The 19,718-nt window shown below is 44.4% G+C and overlaps 1 protein-coding gene across 7 annotated transcripts in view; it reads left to right on the plus strand.

Annotated features, from left to right (window-relative positions):
• Window positions 1-19,718, plus strand: part of L3MBTL2 (L3MBTL histone methyl-lysine binding protein 2) — a 772,791-nt gene that overhangs the window by 104,004 nt on the left and 649,069 nt on the right. For 6 of the 7 annotated variants that reach the window (XM_063940374.1, XM_063940377.1, XM_063940380.1 and 3 more), the window contains exon 3: window positions 18,796-18,929. In XM_063940374.1, coding sequence (XP_063796444.1) covers window positions 18,796-18,929 — 134 coding nt within the window. Of the gene's footprint in view, window positions 1-12,180; window positions 12,338-18,795; window positions 18,930-19,718 lie in introns of those variants that run through there. The other variant, XM_063940378.1, reaches the window with a different exon arrangement.

The raw sequence follows: 19,718 nt of genomic DNA on the forward strand, positions 1-19,718 counted from the left end.
TTTTTTTTCCAGACAGAGCAGTTCTCAGAACGAGATCTGGTTATCTTCCAAAGGTGGTTTCAAAGTTTCACCTTAATGAAGAGATTGTAGTCCCAGCTTTTCAGGTATCGGGACTATCTGCGGGAGAAGCGTCGCTGGACGTAGTCCGAGCTTTAAGAGTCTACATAGATCCTACTAGTGCCATCAGGAAAACAGATTCTCTCTTCATCCTCTACGGATTTCATAGAAGAGGATGGCCTGCTAGTAAACAGATGCTGGTGAGATGGCTCCGAATGGTAATATCAGAAGCTTATTCTCATGCAGATCTCCCTACTCCGGCTAATGTCTCTGCTCACTCTACACGTAAGGTAGGTCCTTAATGGGTAGCACAACAGGGTGCTTCAGCAGAACAGATTTGTAAGGCAGCCACATGGTCTTCCATAAACACATTCATTAGACATTATGCCTTGGATACTTTTGCCTCTCATGACATAAGAGAAATCACGTTATCAACGGTAAGTTCTTACCATAACGTCTATATATATATATATATATATATATATATATATATATATATATACATACATACATACAGATGTGTCCACATACATCTTTGCTATATTCCGCCATGTATGGCACAGTTTTGCATGCCTTAAACTCTGAGATTTAGCCATGCCTTGTGATTTTTCTTAATTTGCTTCTTTAATATGTTACTTTATACATATTCTATTATGGCAAATAACATTTTTTAAATTCATCCACTCGCTACTCGTGATAAACAGCTATGCTGTGTTTTGCATGTTGTGCCAAATTTGTAAAAAAGCAAATATGTAAGTGGACACATCTGTACATACATACATACATACATACATACATACATACATACATACAAGTCCAGTAATAACGGCACTCGGAGATCATATAATGAAAATAGAGTATATTCACGTCATTAACGTTTCGGGGCAGCAAGCCCCGTCCTCAGAATGAACACATCCTCATTCTGAGGACGGGGCTTGCTGCCCCGAAACGTTAATGACGTGAATATACTCTATTTTCATTATATGATCTCCGAGTGCCGTTATTACTGGACTTGCATCTTATTTCATATACGGGCACCGGAGCAAGTTGGCGTTAGGTTTTGAGTGCCGGCTGACACTGGATAGATATATATATATATATATATATATACACTGCTCAAAAAAATAAAGGGAACACTTAAACAACACAATGTAACTCCAAGTCAATCACACTTATGTGAAATCAAACTGTCCACTTAGGAAGCAAAACTGATTGACAATCAATTTCACATGCTGTTGTGCAAATGGAATAGACAACAGGTGCAAATGATAGGCAATTAGCAAGACACCCCCAATAAAGGAGTTGTTCTGCAGGTGGTGACCACAGACCACTTCTGAGCTCCTATGCTTTCTGGCTGATGTTTTGGTCCCTTTGGAACGCTGGCGGTGCTTTCACTCTAGTGGTAGCATGAGACGGAGTCTACAACCCACACAAGTAGCTCAGGTAGTGCAGCTCATCCAGGATGGCACATCAATGCGAGCTGTGGCAAGAAGGTTTGCTGTGTTTGTCAGCGTAGTGTCCAGAGCATGGAGGCGCTACCAGGAGACAGGCCAGTACATCAGGAGACGTGGAGGAGGCCATAGGAGGGCAACAACCCAGCAGCAGGACCGCTACCTCCGCCTTTGTGCAAGCAGGAACAGGAGGAGCACTGCCAGAGCCCTGCAAAATGACCTCCAGCAAGCCACAAATGTGCATGTGTCTACTCAAACGATCAGAAACAGACTCCATGAGGGTGGTATGAGGGCCCGACGTCCACAGGTGGGGGTTGTGCTTACAGCCCAACACCATGCAGAACGTTTGGCATTTGCCAGAGAACACCAATATTGGCAAATTCGCCACTGGCGCTCTGTGCTCTTCACAGATGAAAGCAGGTTCTCACTGAGCACATGTGACAGATGTGACAGAGTCTGGAGACGCCAAGGAGAACGTTCTGCTGCCTACAACATCCTCCAGCATGACCAGTTTGGCAGTGGGTCAGTAATGGTGTGGGGTGGCATTTCTTTGGGGGGGGGGGGGCGCACAGCCCTCCATGTGCTCGCCAGAGGTAGCCTGACTGTTATTAGGTACTGAGATGAGATCCTCAGACCCCTTGTGAGACCATATGCTGGTGCGGTTGGCCCTGGGTTCCTCCTAATGCAAGATAATGCTAGACCTCATGTGGCTGGAGTGTGTCAGCAGTTCCTGCAAGACGAAGGCATTGATGCTATGGACTGGCCCGCCCGTTCCCCAGACCTTAATCCAATTGAGCACATCTCGGACATCATGTCACGCTCCATCCACCAACGCTATGTTGCACCACAGACTGTCCAGGAGTTGGCGGATGCTTTAGTCCAGGTCTGGGAGGAGATCCCTCAGGAGACCGTCCGCCACCTCATCAGGAGCATGCCCAGGCGTTGTAGGGAGGTCATACAGGCACGTGGAGGCCACACACACTACTGAGCCTCATTTTTACTTGTTTTAAGGACATTACATCAAAGTCGGATCAGCCTGTAGTGTGTTTTTCCACTTTAATTTTGAGTGTGACTCCAAATCCAGACCTCCATGGGTTAATAAATTTGATTACATTGATACTTTTTGTGTGATTTTGTTGTCAGCACATTCAACTATATAAATAACAAAGTATTTAATAAGAATATTTCATTCATTCAGATCTAGGATGTGTTATTTTAGTGTTCCCTTTATTTTTTTGAGCAGTGTTTATAGTGTGTGTGTGTGTGTGTGTGTGTGTGTGTGTGTGTGTGTGTGTGTGTGTGTGTGTATATATATATATATATATATATATAATCTCTGAACGATGCAGTGATGGCCTTTCTTTAAACATATGGCTTCTCTTTCCAATATACAATAGCCCACATGGGCATTTATTGTAGTATGCTATGAATCTAGGTGTACATGTTAGAGGGAACCAGATTAAACATTTTTTACCAAAACGAGGATGATAGAAAAAGTTGCCCATGTCTAAATAGTTGCAGGTCACGGACCCCAAATATTTATAGTTGTCCTTGTTTTCTAGTTAAAAATTGTTGGGGGGCTTTCAGGTATGAGCTTGGACACATCATTGTGCACCATAATATCTTCTATCTTTCTTCCACTTCTTAGACATGTTAGCAACTTCTTATTTCTCAAAGCTGGTGAGTCTTTATCTGAGGTAATTTAAAGGCCAAAAGGTTTTTGCAGTGGAGAGAATATCGCACTGACTGTAAAAAATTTATTCACCCAGACAATCTTGTCATCTACTGTCTTTTCTAAGACAGGATTTTGGCAACGGGGTGGTCTTCAGGTTGCCGACTGTCTGGATCCTGGCGCGCACTATATACCTGCGACGGAATCCCGACAGCTGGCATACCGACAGTTTTTCTTCCTCATGGGGTCCACGACCCCCCTTGGGAGAGAATAAATATCGCGGCGCGAGCCACCGGTACCCGCAGCGCGGCTAACGCAACGAGCCCACAAGGGGCTCATTTGCGCTCGCAACGCTGTCGGTATGCCGGCGGTCGGGCTTCTGGCGCCGGTATGCTGGTCGCTGGGAACCTGGCTGCCGGCATCCCATACCACACCCTGGCAGCGTAAACACACTTTAGCCTACTTGAACATCCTCGGATTATTTATAACCCCTTGTCACAAATTTGATCATTATCAAATCAATGTGTACAATGGCCTCTGTTCTTTCACTGCAAATTGTATATGCCCGTAAGAATTGAGAAAAAGGCAGTCCTCTCTTTAAAGCTTCAGGATGATAGTTATCTGCCTCCAAGACAGTATTTCTATCCATGGGTCTGTGACAAATCGTAGTACACGTTGTTTTTCTTTCTACTTCAGTGTTCAGAATAGAAGTAAAACTTTTTTTTATAGAAGAGTTAGTAGAAATTGGGTCAAACATTGATTTATTTTATTTTTTTGTGGAATGGCATACTTTTCTTATTTACATTCTGTTTTTTCCCAATAGTTGGCTGGGGAACAATAATTCTAAGTATGAAGGATTGATTATTTTGTTCTACATCAATTTATTGGAACTTGTGCTAACCAGAAACTATTTTATGTTTAATGGCCATTTCTATATACAAAAATTGGGATGTGCAATGGGCTCTTGTGTAGCTCCAAGCTGTGCAAACACATAAATGTTTGCAGTGGAGAGATGTGTTTGTGCCCACAGAGATGTGATCGCATGTCAGTGATGCAAACGCCTCTGCCTGATTGACCGGCAGAAACATTCATGGTGGGGGGGCCACATGATGTCACATGATGGAGAAAATGGCGGCAGTCCATCTGCCTTTGCAGCCAGATTTCACAGACAGGGGCTTCCCTTAATCAGCAATGCAATCACAACTGAATTTCAATCGCATTGCTGGCCGCCGTTAGCATGCTTGGCGGCCGCCAGCATGCGATTCTAGCTAGTTGCAGTTTTGCTAAAAAAGCTGAAACAGGTCCATAATCCAAGGAAGTTAAAGCAGGCTTTTGGCCTTTAATTGACTTGGATAAAGATTTACCAGCTCTGAGAAATAAGAAGTTGCTAATATGTTTAAGAAGAGGGAGAAAGATAAAAAATATTAAAGTGTTTAAGCGCGTACCTGAAGGCACTCAACATTTTTTAACCAGAAAACCAGGCAACTATAAAAGGTTTGGGGTCCGTGACCTGCAGCTATTTAGATACGGTCAACTTTTTCCATCATCCTCGTTCTGGTAAAAAATATTTAATCTGGTTCTCTCTCTAACATGTACACCAGATTCATAGTATACTACATTAAATACCCATGTGGGCTATAGTATATTGGAAAGACAAGCCATATGTTTAAGGAAAGGATGTCAATGCATCGTTCATCTGTTCGAGGTGCGTTGGAAGGAAAAGTATTAGATCAGCCTGTACTAAAGCATTTTGTGGAGTGCAACCACAATTTGGCAAGCTTGAAATATAAAATGAGTGATTCAAATCCACCAAATAACAGAGGAGGAGATAGAGGAAAAGCTTTACTTCAGAAAGAAGCTTTCTAGATCCATGAGCTACAGACTGTGACACCTACTGGGCTCAATTTTTTTGTTTTTCTTTCATATGTTTTATTATATAGAAGTACACAAAAACAGTATGTTGCGCAATAAAAGGGTTGAAGCAGCCTTGATATTCCACAAGAAGAGGGAAAAACACAAATTCCCTATAGATACAATAATACAAACCAATTTTTTGTGGAGTACACTGGCGCTATAACCTTAAGATGAACCACTCAAATTAATGATAGTGGATGAGACCACTTGTGGGAAATAATAGTGGGATGGATACCACAAATAAAGTGCATTTATTTACATCAACAACAAATAACATCAAATAAAAACATGTGTGATAAAAACACATAAATCTCATACAGATCAAGACGTGGCAGATTGAGCTGGTCAAGATAAAGTGACTTATGCAATAAATTATAGGAAGATCTCTCACCATATAAAAGCCCTGCGGTGGGCTAGCTTTTTAGTGAAGCAGATTGTAACCAAGGCTGATTAGCCCGGCACCACCGCAGAGAGTGTCAATCAGCATAAAAGTCCTTCCCCTTGCATTTTATAATGTTATGTGGAATTTATTATATATTTATAATAGTTGACATATTTTCTGATATTTGCTAGTTTGAATTTGTAGGTAGAATGCTGTATTTTTGTCTGCTTTTTAATTTTTGATACACTGATACATATTAGCTTTTATATATGATATTCATAATGGGTATATTGAAGTGAGCATTATGCTACGATTGTTTGCAAGTTGCGGGTAACTATATACTGCTTGGCTTTGTAGAATTGTTTAATTTTGCTATGTTGGCAGTATTCACTGAGCCGCATGAATCGGAGGCAAGCGGGGTGTCCGTGCTGATAGCACAAGTTCATGATGTTATCGCACCTCTGATCGTGAGCCAACTGTGTCTCCTACACATGGGGCTGTATCACAAGGTAAAAAGGTATATTGTTTTGTTGTAATTTTTGTACTCCTGACAAAATGGTATAAACCATGAAATGTTGATGCACTACAACCTAGCTCCCAAGAGCGGTTACTGAGAGTGCCGCCTATGGGACTTGATGTTCATGATGAAGATAATGATGATGATGAGCACCTCACCAAGCTGTGTTTTTAGGAGGAGTGCCAGCCATCTATGGAAGTTATGCAATTATATATGTGTGTGTGTGTGTGTGTGTGTGTGTGTGTGTGTGTGTGTGTGTGTCTATATATTAGACCAATATAGATGCAATTGAGACCTAATTTCTGCACTATAATAAGCCTCACCCTGGGTGGTACCCTCTGTTTGCTAGAGTACAAATGTAAGAGTGCACACAAAAATAGGTTCCCAAGGGATCTAGATGATACAGTAAGTTGGTTAGCTGTTTCCCATCTCCAAGTTATGACAACAATTTAGAAAAAGAACATTTATTCATGTATTTTACAATGAACCACAATATGTACAATTGTTGTATAATATTACATCAATATTAAAAGCATAAAACTTTAAAACATATATGATGTGGTAATTCTTAATCCAATGGCAACTCAAAAGCTGTTTGATGATCTCACAACCGTGAGTAACCCATCGGGTTTCATCCTACCAGACTTCATCAGGGGTCTAAAACATCTAAAATTCACAGAAAATATATATTGTAAAGAAAAATTCCTTAATTTAATAAACGATTCCATGGTCATAAAATACTGGAGGATTTGCTTACATACCAAAGGAGTGTCAATAACCTTATATGGTATAACAATATGGCGATGATGGTCTCATTATTGATCTGAAAAAAAAACATATTCCTTTATGAAATGACCTGATTAGAGAAACACTATATGGAGGGGGTGTCAAAGTCGAAAAATATTGTAATGCATACATCATGTACTAACCACACACACATGCCCGCTGCGCGTGCACTTGTTCCGCCGTGCGTGCACATATCCGCAATTTGCGTATGATCGCTCCCGCGATCCTGCGCGTGGTATGGGTATTTATGTAGCGTGTATAATAAGTATAGCGGCCGCAGCGGCTCCATGGTAAAAGTGTGTTTAAAGGTATAGCTTTATGGTTTAAGATAATATTGACATTATCAGGGGGTAGGTGTATCTTAAAATATTCTACATTAAACAATCTCTTAAGTTTAGATAGAATACCATTACGAGCTATATATACAGTGTATTGGTACATATATAATATCTTAATTAGTAAGAATCTGTTTAATATATTAATATTTGCACACAAATGTGTGTCACATGATTAATTCTGATCAATTGTACAAAATTCAATGGAAAAAATGTATATATACAGGAGGGGGGTACAGAAAATGGGATTGATCCGAAAAAGGACTGAACCATCTAGAAGTCTCAGTCTTTATATACATACCAGTATAAAACGTCAATGTTAAAAACAATGAAGTGAAGTCTACTTTAGACAGCAATTAGATAGAGCCTATAACAGAAAAAACAACCGTATATATATACAACTTTACACTCATTTTCATATTTCACATGTGTAGGGTCGGATTGGGACCCCGGGACAGTCCTTGGTCGGCTGGGCCCCATGCTCCCCTTGGTGGCCGTGCGCCCCCCCCCCCCCCCCCTTCTCGGCAGGCTGATCCCTTTAACTTGCAACTGCACTGCTCATTGGATCCGCCGCGGTGATGACGTTGTGGCGGACGCTGAGCAGCGGGTCTGCAGAGAGGGGCGGAGGCTACAGTAGCAGCAGTGATGATGAGTCCGGGCTGTGAGGAACGCTGAGCGGGGTCTGCACAGAAGGATGGGAGATGGGGCTGCAGGGACAGTGCAGCTGAACAGGAGCCTGAGCAAGGGGGCTGTAGAGAAGGATTGGAGTTCAGGCTGCTGGGACTGTGAGACTGCAGCATCTCCCTGGGGAAGGGCAGAGTCTCACTGGAAAGCGGGGGGGGGGGGGGGTTCGGGGAAGGAGGCAGCATCCCCCTGTTAGCCTTACAAACCCGGGGGTGGTGTGTTAATTGCAGGGATCACGCGGCTGCAGCATCTCACTAGGTAATGGCTTCGGGTCACAGTCAGGCTGGCAGGAGGTGGTGTTGGTGCTGGGGGGTCCCGCAGCTGCAGCATCTCCGTACAGATATACAGGGGGTGGGGAAGTCGGGTGGGATTCCACTTCACAGTATCCACTGCCTGTCCCCTCTACCTCCAGTTACTATTCCATCCCTCCTCCTTCTTAGCACCCATTACAAAAAGTATCACAATTATAAAAAAAATCTGGCCCCACAACTGCTTTTCAAAAGTGATACTATTGTTAATGAGGCATGATAAATGCCTCTAAACAGGGATCTTTGAACTTGCAGCAAGTTGAAAATATAATTATCACTAATGATAATTATGTATTGATGAATGGGCCTCTGGGAGTTGGAGTTTAAATGCCCATGCAAGGCTACAGTGACCAACACGTCACATGGGATGTAGTTACTATCCCGGCAGGTAGGGGTCTCGGTGGTCAGAATACCGATGCTGGGATCCCAACCGCCGAGATTGCCAACAGCTGAATCAGGGCTATTCCATGACACCCATAGGGTGGGAATATAACCTGTGGCGAGCACAACGAGCCACGGAGCCCGCAGCGTGGTGAATGCAGCGTGGCAAGCGCAGCAAGCCCGCAAGGGGCTTTCTAGTGCTCGCCCCACTGCTGGCATTCTCGCGGTCGGGATCCCGGCATCGGTATTCTATAGCCAACCCTGTCACATGACCGCCTTACGCTAAGTGACTTGACTGGCTGATGGGTCCCTAATAAATCCTGCATTTAATAAGATATAATGGGGAGGCCGCCTACTACCCATCCAGATATGCATCTCTAGGAAACTGCTTTCTACTCAGCACAAAGACTACAGAAACATTTTTGGGACTATCCCAGTACACTGGTAACTATGACATGCATTCAGCCCTGTTACATGTTTATGTATCTGTGACTAGTGTGGCATTGTGTACAGTACAGATATTTTCAGGGGCTGATTGGGACGCCAGGACAGCCTCTGTTCAGCCTCGGTGTTCCCCTTGGTGAGCACGCCTGCCCTTTTCGCCGGGCCGATTCATTTACCTTGCGGGTGTAGTGATCTGAGCTTCTGCACATGTATAAATATATGCAATATATACCCTGTATAATGTATATATAGAAACATAGAATTTGACGGCAGATAAGAACCATTTGGCCCATCTAGTCTGCCCTTTTTTTTTATCCTTTAGGCAATCTCAACCCTTTTTGAACCTTAATTCTTTGTAAGGATATTCATATGCCTGTCCCAAGCATGTTTAAATTGCTCTACAGTCTTAGCCTCTACCACCTCTGATGGGAAGCTATTCCACTTATCCACTACCCTTTCTGTGAAGTAATTTTTCCTTAAATTTCCCCTGAACCTCCCCCCCTCCAGTCTCAGTGTATGTCCTCGAGTTCTAATACTTCTCATCCTTTGAAGAATGTTTCTCTCCTGAACTTTGTTAAGACCCTTGATATATTTGAAAGTTTCTATCATGTCCCCCCTTTCCCTTCTCTCCTCCAAACTATACATGTTAAGATCTTTTAGCCTTTCCGGGTAAGTTTTGTGATGTAGGCCATGCACCATTTTAGTTGCCCTTCTTTGTACACTCTCTAATGTATTTATAGCCTTCTGGAGATATGGTCTCCAGAACTGGACACAGTATTCCAGATGGGGCCGTACCAATGACCTATACAGTGGCATTATTACTTCTTTTTTTCTGCTACTGATTCCTCTCCCTATGCAACCATGCATCTGACTTGCCTTTCTCATTGCTTTGTTGCATTGCTTTCCTGCCTTCAAGTCACTTGAAATAGTGACTCCTAAATCCCTTTCCTCCTCAGTAGTTTCCATAATAGTACCCCTGATACTATATTTAGCCTTTGGGTTTTTGAGACCCAAGTGCATGATTTTGCATTTTTTAGCATTAAACTGTAGTTGCCACGTTTTTGACCATTTCTCAAGCCTACCTAGGTCATCCATCATTTGTTTTACCCCTCCCGGTGTGTCTACCCTGTTGCATATCTTTGTATCATCTGCAAAAAGGCATACCTTCCCTTCAATACCATTTGCAATGTCACCAACAAAGATATTAAAGAGAACTGGTCCAAGTACAGATCCCTGGGGTACTCCACTGGTAACATTTCCCTCCATAGAGTGCACTCCATTAACTACAACTGTCTGTTTCCTAGCCTGCAACCAGTTTCTTATCCATTTAGCAGTTTTATAATCCACCCCCACGCTTTCAAGTTTATTTAGCAGTCTGCGATGTGGGACAGTGTCAAATGCCTTACTGAAGTCTAGATATGCTACATCTACAGCTCCCCCTTGATCTACTATTTTCATCACAGAGTCAAAAAAGTCAATAAGATTTGTTTGGCATGCTCTCCCACCAGTAAATCCATGCTGTTTTGGATCCTGTATGTTGTTTGATTTAAGATATTCCACAGCTCTTTCTTTTAATAGTTTTTCCATTATTTTCCCTACTACTGATGTAAGGCTTACTGGTCTGTAGTTACTTGCTTCTTCCTTGCTTCCACTTTTGTGCAGTGGAACTACATTTGCTCTTTTCCAGTCCTCTAGAATGGCACCTGTACTTAGAGACTGATTAAATAATTCTGTTAAAGGTGTAACCAGCACATCTATTAGCTATTTCAGTATCCTTGGGTGTATCCCATCTGGTCCCATTGATATACTCCATATGTACCATGTCTAATGTGTATATGTATGTCCTATATACCCTGTATGGCGTATGTATGTATGTATGTATGCATATTTGTGTGTGTGTGTGTGTGTATGTATGTATGTATGTATGTATGTATGTGTGTGTGTATATACATACATACATACATACATACATACATACATACATACATACATATATATATATACACCCCCTGCTTTATGTGTGTGTGTGTGTGTGTGTGTGTGTGTACATATATATATATACATATATACATATATACATACATACATACATATATACACCCCCTGCTTTATGTATGTGTGTGTGTGTATATATATATATATATATATAATGTGTTCTGCATTCTGCTATATACCATGTGTAATGTGTATATACATGTCCGTTATCATACTGTATACATAGTTTGATGGTTACAGGGGGCTTACTAATCGGACGCAGATAAGGCATATTATGGAAGTGACATGGGCATGTTGATGAAAGTGCTTGTGTACAGAGACACTGAATTGCTCACACTGGAGGCCATCGTAAGGAAAGTTAAGTGCATATCGCACCGTGTGTATGCACTATACTCGGATGATCTGCACCTAGCATAGGGCTGCTGCAAGTGTCACTGGTGTGACCGATGGTGGCGTCTAATGACGCACAATGCATGATTGCATCATCTGTAGACACTGACTGTGGGTTTCTCAGTCTTTGCACATTTGGAAGCACAGAATTATACCAGGGAAGGGCTATGTAGTTGCATTATCATAAAGTCACAGACAGAACTGCAGCTAAAGACACAAGGAAGGACGCAACTGCCTCCAACTAAAAATCAGGCCCTGTGAGGAGGGATCTTGCCCCTCTCAACAGACTCTGTTCCCTCAACATACCCCACCCTACCATAAGGGCTGCTTCCAGAAATTTCCCGAGCTGGTTTTCCATCCCAATCCGCCCCTGTGGCTAAGTGAGGCATATGACAAGCTTTAGTAATGGTCAAGAGTGGATGGTTTGAATTGAGTGAATTTATGTGTCTTCAATTAAGAGTACAATACCTGTATTAAATCACTTTTTCCTTTTTAAATATTATTTATTTTTGGCAGCACACAACGGCCTCGACACTCCATGATATGTGGTTAAAAAATGTAATACTACCTCACCCACTGATGTAAATAAAAAAAAAACCATCTGTAATTCCTGCAATGGAAGGGATAGCAAACGCCATTAACTACTCTTATAACTACTTCCATTCCACTTGGAATTTCTAGATTTATTCCTCTGATTTAACTCCATTACAGTCTCATACCTCCCAACTGTCCCGATTTTCAAGGGACAGTCCCATTTTTTTTAATGGACTGTCCTGCTGTCCCACCCGCGGGCCGCAGTGTCTGGCAGTTGGGGGAGGGGGCAGTTGGGAGGCTCCGGTCACTCACTGCTCTGATTGGCACAGCGTCTGTTCATGGAGACAAGAGGGACTGGGGGCATGGCCAGCAGCTCATACTGCTGGTAAATGGGGACGTGGCTCACGAGCGAGGCATTATTGTGAAGCCATGCCAACTTTACTAAGACCACACACCCTTTTCCGGATGGGCACCTACGCTGTGGGAGGTATGCATTCTGATAGAAAACTGCCCTGGTATATGAGATCATGCTTCCTTTGCCACTTCCTCCCTGTGTCTTGTCCTCTGGCTTCTCACTTCCCTGTATTTCATTCTCATGGTAATTGTTCATTATCTGTTTTTATTTGTTTAATAATTAATTGTGTTTATGCACAGATTTCCGTAAAATTTATAGGAATGTTGTTGTTGATCACTTGTTGTTACTTTTGCCCAGTGGTGCAAGTGAACATTTTTTCTTCGTTGTGCTCATAGTAAAAGTGGGCGTGGTCACACAAAACTAGGGGAGTGGCTACATGTCAATAGGGGCATGGCCACATTGTGCCACACGCCATAATGACCCTTACAAATTATGCCACACACGTAATGCTTATTACACATTATGCCACACACGTAATGCTTATTACACATTATGCCACACACCGTAATGCCCATTACACATTATGCCACACACCGTAATACCCATTACACATTATGCCACACACCGTAATGCCCATTACACATTATGACACACACCGTAATGCCTTACAATTTGTACCACACACAAAAATGCCCCTTATAAATTATGCCCCAGCGGTGGTCTGGTGGTACTGAGTACCACCACCATATTTCTTAATGGTACTTCGTACCACCCCGTACCACCATACTTTCAGCACTGCTTTTTCCATGTAGCAGATTGCTGTGTATTTTCTTTTCTTTTCTCTAACGTCCTAGAGGATGCTGGGGACTCCGTAAGGACCATGGGGAGAGACGGGCTCCGCAGGAGACATGGGCACTGTAAGAAAGAATTTAGTTCCAGCTGTGCACTGGCTCCTCCCTCTCTGCCCCTCCTCCAGACCTCAGTTTGATTCTGTGCCCAGAGGAGCTGGGTGCTTTTCAGTGAGCTCTCCTGAGATTGCTGATAGAAAGTTTTTTTGTTAGGTTTTTTATTTTTAGGGAGCTCTGCTGGCAACAGACTCCCTGCATCGTGGGACTGAGGGGAGAGAAGCAGCCCTACTGTCTGAAGCTAGGTCCTGCTTCTTAGGCTACTGGACACCATTAGCTCCAGAGGGATCGGTACGCAGGATCTCACCCTCGCCGTCCGTCCCAGAGTCGCGCCGCCGTCCCCCTCGCAGAGCCGGAAGACTGAAGCCGGGTGAGTATGAGAAGCAAGAAGACTTCACAGGCGGCAGAAGACTTTGTGATCTTCACTGGAGGTAACGCACAGCACTACAGCTGTGCGCCATTGCTCCACACACCTACACATACTCCGGTCACTGTTAGGGTGCAGGGGGGGGGGGCGCCCTGGGCAGCATTTGGGACCTCATTCTGGCAAATGAACACATATATACAGCTGGGCACTGTGTATATGTAGGAGCCTCCGCCAAAGAAATAAAGTTTAAGCGGGACAGAAGCCCGCCGCCGAGGGGGCGGGGCTTCTCCCTCAGCACTCACCAGCGCCATTTTTTCTCCACAGCACGCTGAGAGGAAGCTCCCCAGGCTCTCCCCTGCTGATACACGGTAGAAGAGGGTTGAAAAGAGAGGGGGGGCACATAATTAGGCGCAATAAAAGTATATAAACAGCAGCTACTGGGTTAACATTAAGTTACTGTGTTATTCCTGGGTTATATAACGCTGGAGTGTGTGCTGGCATACTCTCTCTCTGTCTCTCCAAAGGGCCTCGCGGGGGAACGGTCTTCAGAAAGGACATTCCCTGTGTGTGTGGTGTGTCGGTATGCTTGTGTCGACATGTCTGATGTGGAAGGCTATGTGGGAGAGGAGCGAGAGCAAATGAATGTGGTGTCTCTGCCGACGGCGCCGACACCTGATTGGATGGATATGTGGAAGGTTTTAAATGATAATGTAAATTCCTTGCATAAAAGATTAGACAAGGTTGATGCATTGGGACAGGCAGGGTCTCAACCCTTGCCTGATCCTATGTCGCAGGGACCGTCGGGGTCTCATAAGCGCCCACTATCCCAAATTGTTGACACAGATACCGACATGGATTCTGACTCCAGTGTCGATTACGATGATGCAAAGTTACAGCCAAAGTTGGCTAAATCACTTTGATATATGATTATAGCAATTAAGGAAGTTTTGCACATCACAGAGGAAACCCCTGTCCCTGACACAAGGGTTTATATGTATAAGGGAAAGAAACCTGAGGTAACTTTTCCCCCCTCACACGAACTGAATGAGTTATGTGAAAAAGCTTAGGAATCTCCAGATAAAAAACTGCAGATTTCCAAACGGATTCTTATGGCGTATCCTTTCCCGCCAACGGACAGGTTACGATGGGTATCCTCCCCTTGGGTGGACAAAGCTTTAACACGCTTATCCAAAAAGGTAGCCCTGCCGTCCCAGGATACGGCTACCCTCAAGTCCATTTAAACACATTCAGGTACCTTGCTCAGTCCGGCCTGGGTCTGTAGTGGGTCAATCGCGTCGGCCTGGGTCTGTAGTGCAGTAGCGGCATGGACTGATACCTTATCAGAGGAGTTTGATACCCTAGATAGGGATACTGTTTTATTGACCCTGGGGCATATTAAAGACGCTGTCCTATATATGAGAGATGCTCAAAGAGACATTAGTCTGCTGGGTTCTAGAATAAACGCTATGTCGATTTCTGCCAGAAGGGTCCTGTGGACTCGGCAATGGACAGGTGATGCCGACTCTAAACGACATATGGAGGTTTTACCTTACAGGGGTGAGGAATTGTTCGGTGAAGGTCTCTCGGACCTGGTCTCCACAGCTACGGCTGGAAAGTCAAATTTTTTGCCTTATGTTCCCTCACAGCCTAAGAGAGCACCGCATTATCAAATGCAGTCCCTTCGTTCACAAAGAAACAAGAAAGTCCGAGGTGCGTCCTTTCTTGTCAGAGGGAGAGGCAGAGGAAAGAAGCTGCACAATACAGCTAGTTCCCAGGAACAGAAGTCCTCCCCGGCCTCTGCAAAATCCACCGCATGACGCTGGCGCTCCACTGGCGGAGTCGGGGCCAGTGGGGGCGCGTCTTTGGAATTTCAGCCACATGTGGGTTCACTCCTAGGTGGATCCCTGGGCAATAGAAATTGTATCTCAGGGTTACAAGCTGGAATTCGAAGAGGTGCCTCCTCGCCGGTTTTTCAAATCGGCCCTACCGTCTTCCCCCCTAGAGAGGGAGATAGTGTTAAATGCAATACAAAAATTGTATCTTCAGCAGGTGGTGGTCGAGGTTCCCCTCCTTCAACAGGGAAGGGGTTATTATTCGACTATGTTTGTGGTTCCGAAACCGGACGGTTCGGTCAGACCCATATTGAATTTAAAATCTCTGAACCTATACTCGAAGAGGTTCAAGTTCAAGATGGAATCGCTAGGAGCGGTCATCGCCAGCCTGGAAGGGGGGGATTTTATGGTGTCACTGGACATAAAGGATGCGTACCTTCATGTCCCCATTTATCCACCTCATCAGGCGTACCTAAGAATTGCGGTACAGGACTGTCATTACCAATTTCAGACGTTGCCGTTTGGTCTCTCAACGGCTCCAAGGATTTTCACCAAGGTAATGGCGGAAATTATGGTGCTCCTGCGCAAGCAGGGTGTCACAATTATCCCATACTTGGACGATCTCCTCATAAAAGCGAGATCAAGAGAGCAGTTGCTGAACAGCGTATCTATTTCACTGAAAGTGTTACAACAACACGGCTGGATTCTCAATATCCCAAAGTCGCAGTTGGTTCCTACGACTCGTCTGCCTTTCTTGGGCATGATTCTGGACACGACCCAGAAAAGGGTTTATCTTCCGATAGAAAAAGCCCAGGAACTTATGACTCTGGTCAGGAACCTTTTGAAATCAAGACAGGTGTCCGTGCATCATTGCACTCGAGTCCTGGGAAAGATAGTGGCCTCATACGAGGCCATTCCCTTTGGCAGGTTCCATGCGAGGACTTTCCAATGGGATCTGTTGGACAAGTGGTCCGGATCACATCTACAGATGCATCGGTTGATCACCCTGTCCCCCAGGGCCAGGGTGTCGCTCCTGTGGTGGCTGCAGAGTGCTCACCTTCTCGAGGGCCGCAGATTCGGCATTCAGGATTGGATCCTGGTGACCACGGACGCAAGCCTCCGAGGTTGGGGAGCAGTCCACAGGGAAGAAATTTCCAGGGTTTTTGGTCAAGTCAAGAGACTTGTCTGCACATCAACATCCTGGAACTAAGGGCCATATACAACGCCCTACGTCAAGCGGAGGCCTTACTTCGCGACCAACCAGTTCTGATCCAGTCAGACAACATCACCGCAGTGGCTTATGTAAACCGCCAAGGCGGCACAAGGAGCAGAGCGGCATTGGCGGAAGCTACCAGGATTCTTTGCTGGGCGGAGAATCATGTAAGCGCACTGTCAGCAGTGTTCATTCCGGGAGTGGACAACTGGGAAGCAGACTTCCTCAGCAGACACGACCTACACCCGGGAGAGTGGGGACTTCATCCAGAAGTCTTCGCACAGATTGTGAGTCGGTGGGAACTGCCACAGATAGACATGATGGCGTCCCGCCTCAACAAAAAGCTAAAAAGGTATTGCGCCAGGTCCAGAGACCCTCAGGCAGTAACGGTAGACGCCCTCTTGACACCGTGGGTGTTCTGGTCCGTCTATGTATTTCCTCCTCTTCCTCTCATACCCAAGGTGTTGAGAATAATAAGACAAAGAAGAGTGAGAACAATCCTCGTTGTTCCAGATTGGCCACGACGGACCTGGTATCCAGATCTGCAGGAAATACTCATGGAAGATCCGTGGCCTCTTCCTCTAAGGCAGGACCTGTTGCAACAGGGACCCTGTCTGTTCCAAGACTTACCGCTGCTGCGTTTGACGGCATGGCGGTTGAACGCCGGATCCTAGCGGAAAAAGGCATTCCGGTTGAGGTTATCCCTACGCTGATAAAGGCTAGGAAGGAAGTAACAGCAAAACATTATCACCGTATATGGCGAAGATATGTTTCTTGGTGTGAGGCCAGGAATGCTCCTACGGAAGAATTCCATCTGGGCCGTTTCCTTCACTTCCTACAAACTGGAGTGGATTTGGGCCTTAAATTAGGCTCCATTAAGGTCCAGATTTCGTCCCTATCCATTTTCTTTCAAAAAGAATTGGCTTCTCTCCGAGAAGTTCAGACTTTTGTTAAGGGAGTACTGCATATTCAGCCTCCGTTATTAGCCCTAGCTTCGGCTACGCGAGTGTCGGAATTAGCGGCTTTATCACATAAAAGCCCCTATCTGGTTTTCCATATGGATAGAGCGGAATTGCGGACACGTCCTCAGTTCCTGCCAAAAGTGGTTTCATCCTTTCATATAAACCAACCTATTGTGGTGCCTGTGGCTACACGGGACTTAGAGGATTCCGAGTCCCTTGATGTGGTCAGGGCTTTGAAGATTTATATTGCCAGTACGGCTAGAGTCCGAAAAACAGAAGCACTGTTTGTTCTGAATGCAGCCAACAAGCTTGGCGGCCCTGCTTCAAAGCAGACTCTTGCTCGCTGGATCTGTAACACGATTCAGCAAGCGCATTCTGCAGCTGGTTTGCCATTACCAAAATCGGTCAAGGGCCATTTTACTAGGAAAGTTGGCTCTTCTTGGGCGGCTGCCCGAGGGGTCTCTGCACTACAGCTGTGTCGAGCTGCTACTTGGTCGGGTACAAACACCTTTGCAAAATCTATAAGTTTGATACCCTGGCTGAGGAGGTCCTCCTGTTTGCTCAATCGGTGCTGCAGAGTCATCCGCACTCTCCCGCCCGTTTGGGAGCTTTGGTATAATCCCCATGGTCCTTACGGAGTCCCCAGCATCCTCTAGGACGTTAGAGAAAATAAGATTTTACTTACCGGTAAATCTATTTCTCGTAGTCCGTAGAGGATGCTGGGCGCCCGTCCCAAGTGCGGACTTCTTCTGCAATACTTGTATATAGTTATTGCTTCAATAAGGGTTACGTTATTGTTGCATCGGGCGTGAACTGATGCTATGTTATTGTCATACTGTTTACTGGATTGTTATCACAGGTTATACGGTGTGATTGGTGTGGCTGGTATGAATCTTGCCCTTGGATTAACTAAAATCCTTTCCTCGTACTGTCCATCTCCTCTGGGCACAGTTCTCTAACTGAGGTCTGGAGGAGGGGCAGAGAGGGAGGAGCCAGTGCACACCAGGAACTAAATTCTTTCTTAAAGTGCCCATGTCTCCTGCGGAGCCCGTCTCTCCCCATGGTCCTTACGGAGTCCCCAGCATCCTCTACGGACTACGAGAAATAGATTTAGCGGTAAGTAAAATCTTATTTTTTTTTAATATACTACCTTAAAAATACTCTCTGTTTTAAAGTTTGAATGTTCTAATATGAAGTTTTATAACTTTACATTTTGCCAATTTGTGTGTTTTGGTAAATTTACATATTTCAAATGTAATTTCAAGTTTAATATCTTTATTTATGGACAACACTTCTTTTGCTCCCAACTAGCTATCTGCGAGATGTGTGGAATAATTGGAACACGTGATGCCTTCTTCTCAAAAACGAAGAGATTCTGCAATGTCTCCTGTTCACGCAGCTATTCATCCAACTCCAAGAAAGCCAGTATTATGGCTCGGCTGCAGGTAGATGATCGTATTTAGAAGATAATGTCTGTCTGGTTTTTTTTTTCAGCCTTTCTTTCATCTTTTTTTATAGTAAAATAACCAATAGGTAGCGCTTAATTAAAAATGCAATACCTGTGAAAAAAATGTATGGTTAGTGTAAATGATGCAAATGTTTTTTTTTTTTGCAGATTTAAATGGACTGGGTCCATGCAGTTATAACTGCAGTGGGTTCCGTAGTAAGTACCGGTAACTGGAGCCGCATTAGGGTTAGAGTACAGGCTGACTGATCTGTCCCTGACGCTTACTAACCTTTAGCGGTGAAACCTCCGCTCTTGTCCGGCTGGTCCCCTCTGCCGTGCAGCGTGTCTTTGACCGTTGGCGCAAGATAGTGATGTTAGTGCTAGGTCCGTATTCCATACCCGTCCTCAATCGTCCACTGCGTTTCATGCTGTTCCGCCATCCTTCAAGGACAGTATAACAAGAGCGGATGTTTCACCGCTAAAGGGTTAGTAAGCGTCAGGGACAGATCAGTCAGCCTGTGCACTAACCCTAATGCGGCTCCAGTCACCGGCAATTACTACGGAACCCACTGCAGTTATAACTGCATGGACCCGGTCCATTTAATTCTGCAAAAAAGAGCATTTGCATCATTTACACTAACCATACATTTTTTTCACAGGTATTGCATTTTAAATTAAGCGCTCCCTATTGGTTATTTTACTTTTATTGTTATTGTAGAAGCTGCTACACATTTGCATATTCAGTAGCGCGGACTTTACCTTGTTTCATATCTTTTTATTTTATTTT

The sequence above is a fragment of the Pseudophryne corroboree genome, chromosome 9 (assembly GCF_028390025.1).
Source record: "Pseudophryne corroboree isolate aPseCor3 chromosome 9, aPseCor3.hap2, whole genome shotgun sequence".
Classification (NCBI taxonomy): Eukaryota; Metazoa; Chordata; class Amphibia; order Anura; family Myobatrachidae; genus Pseudophryne; species Pseudophryne corroboree.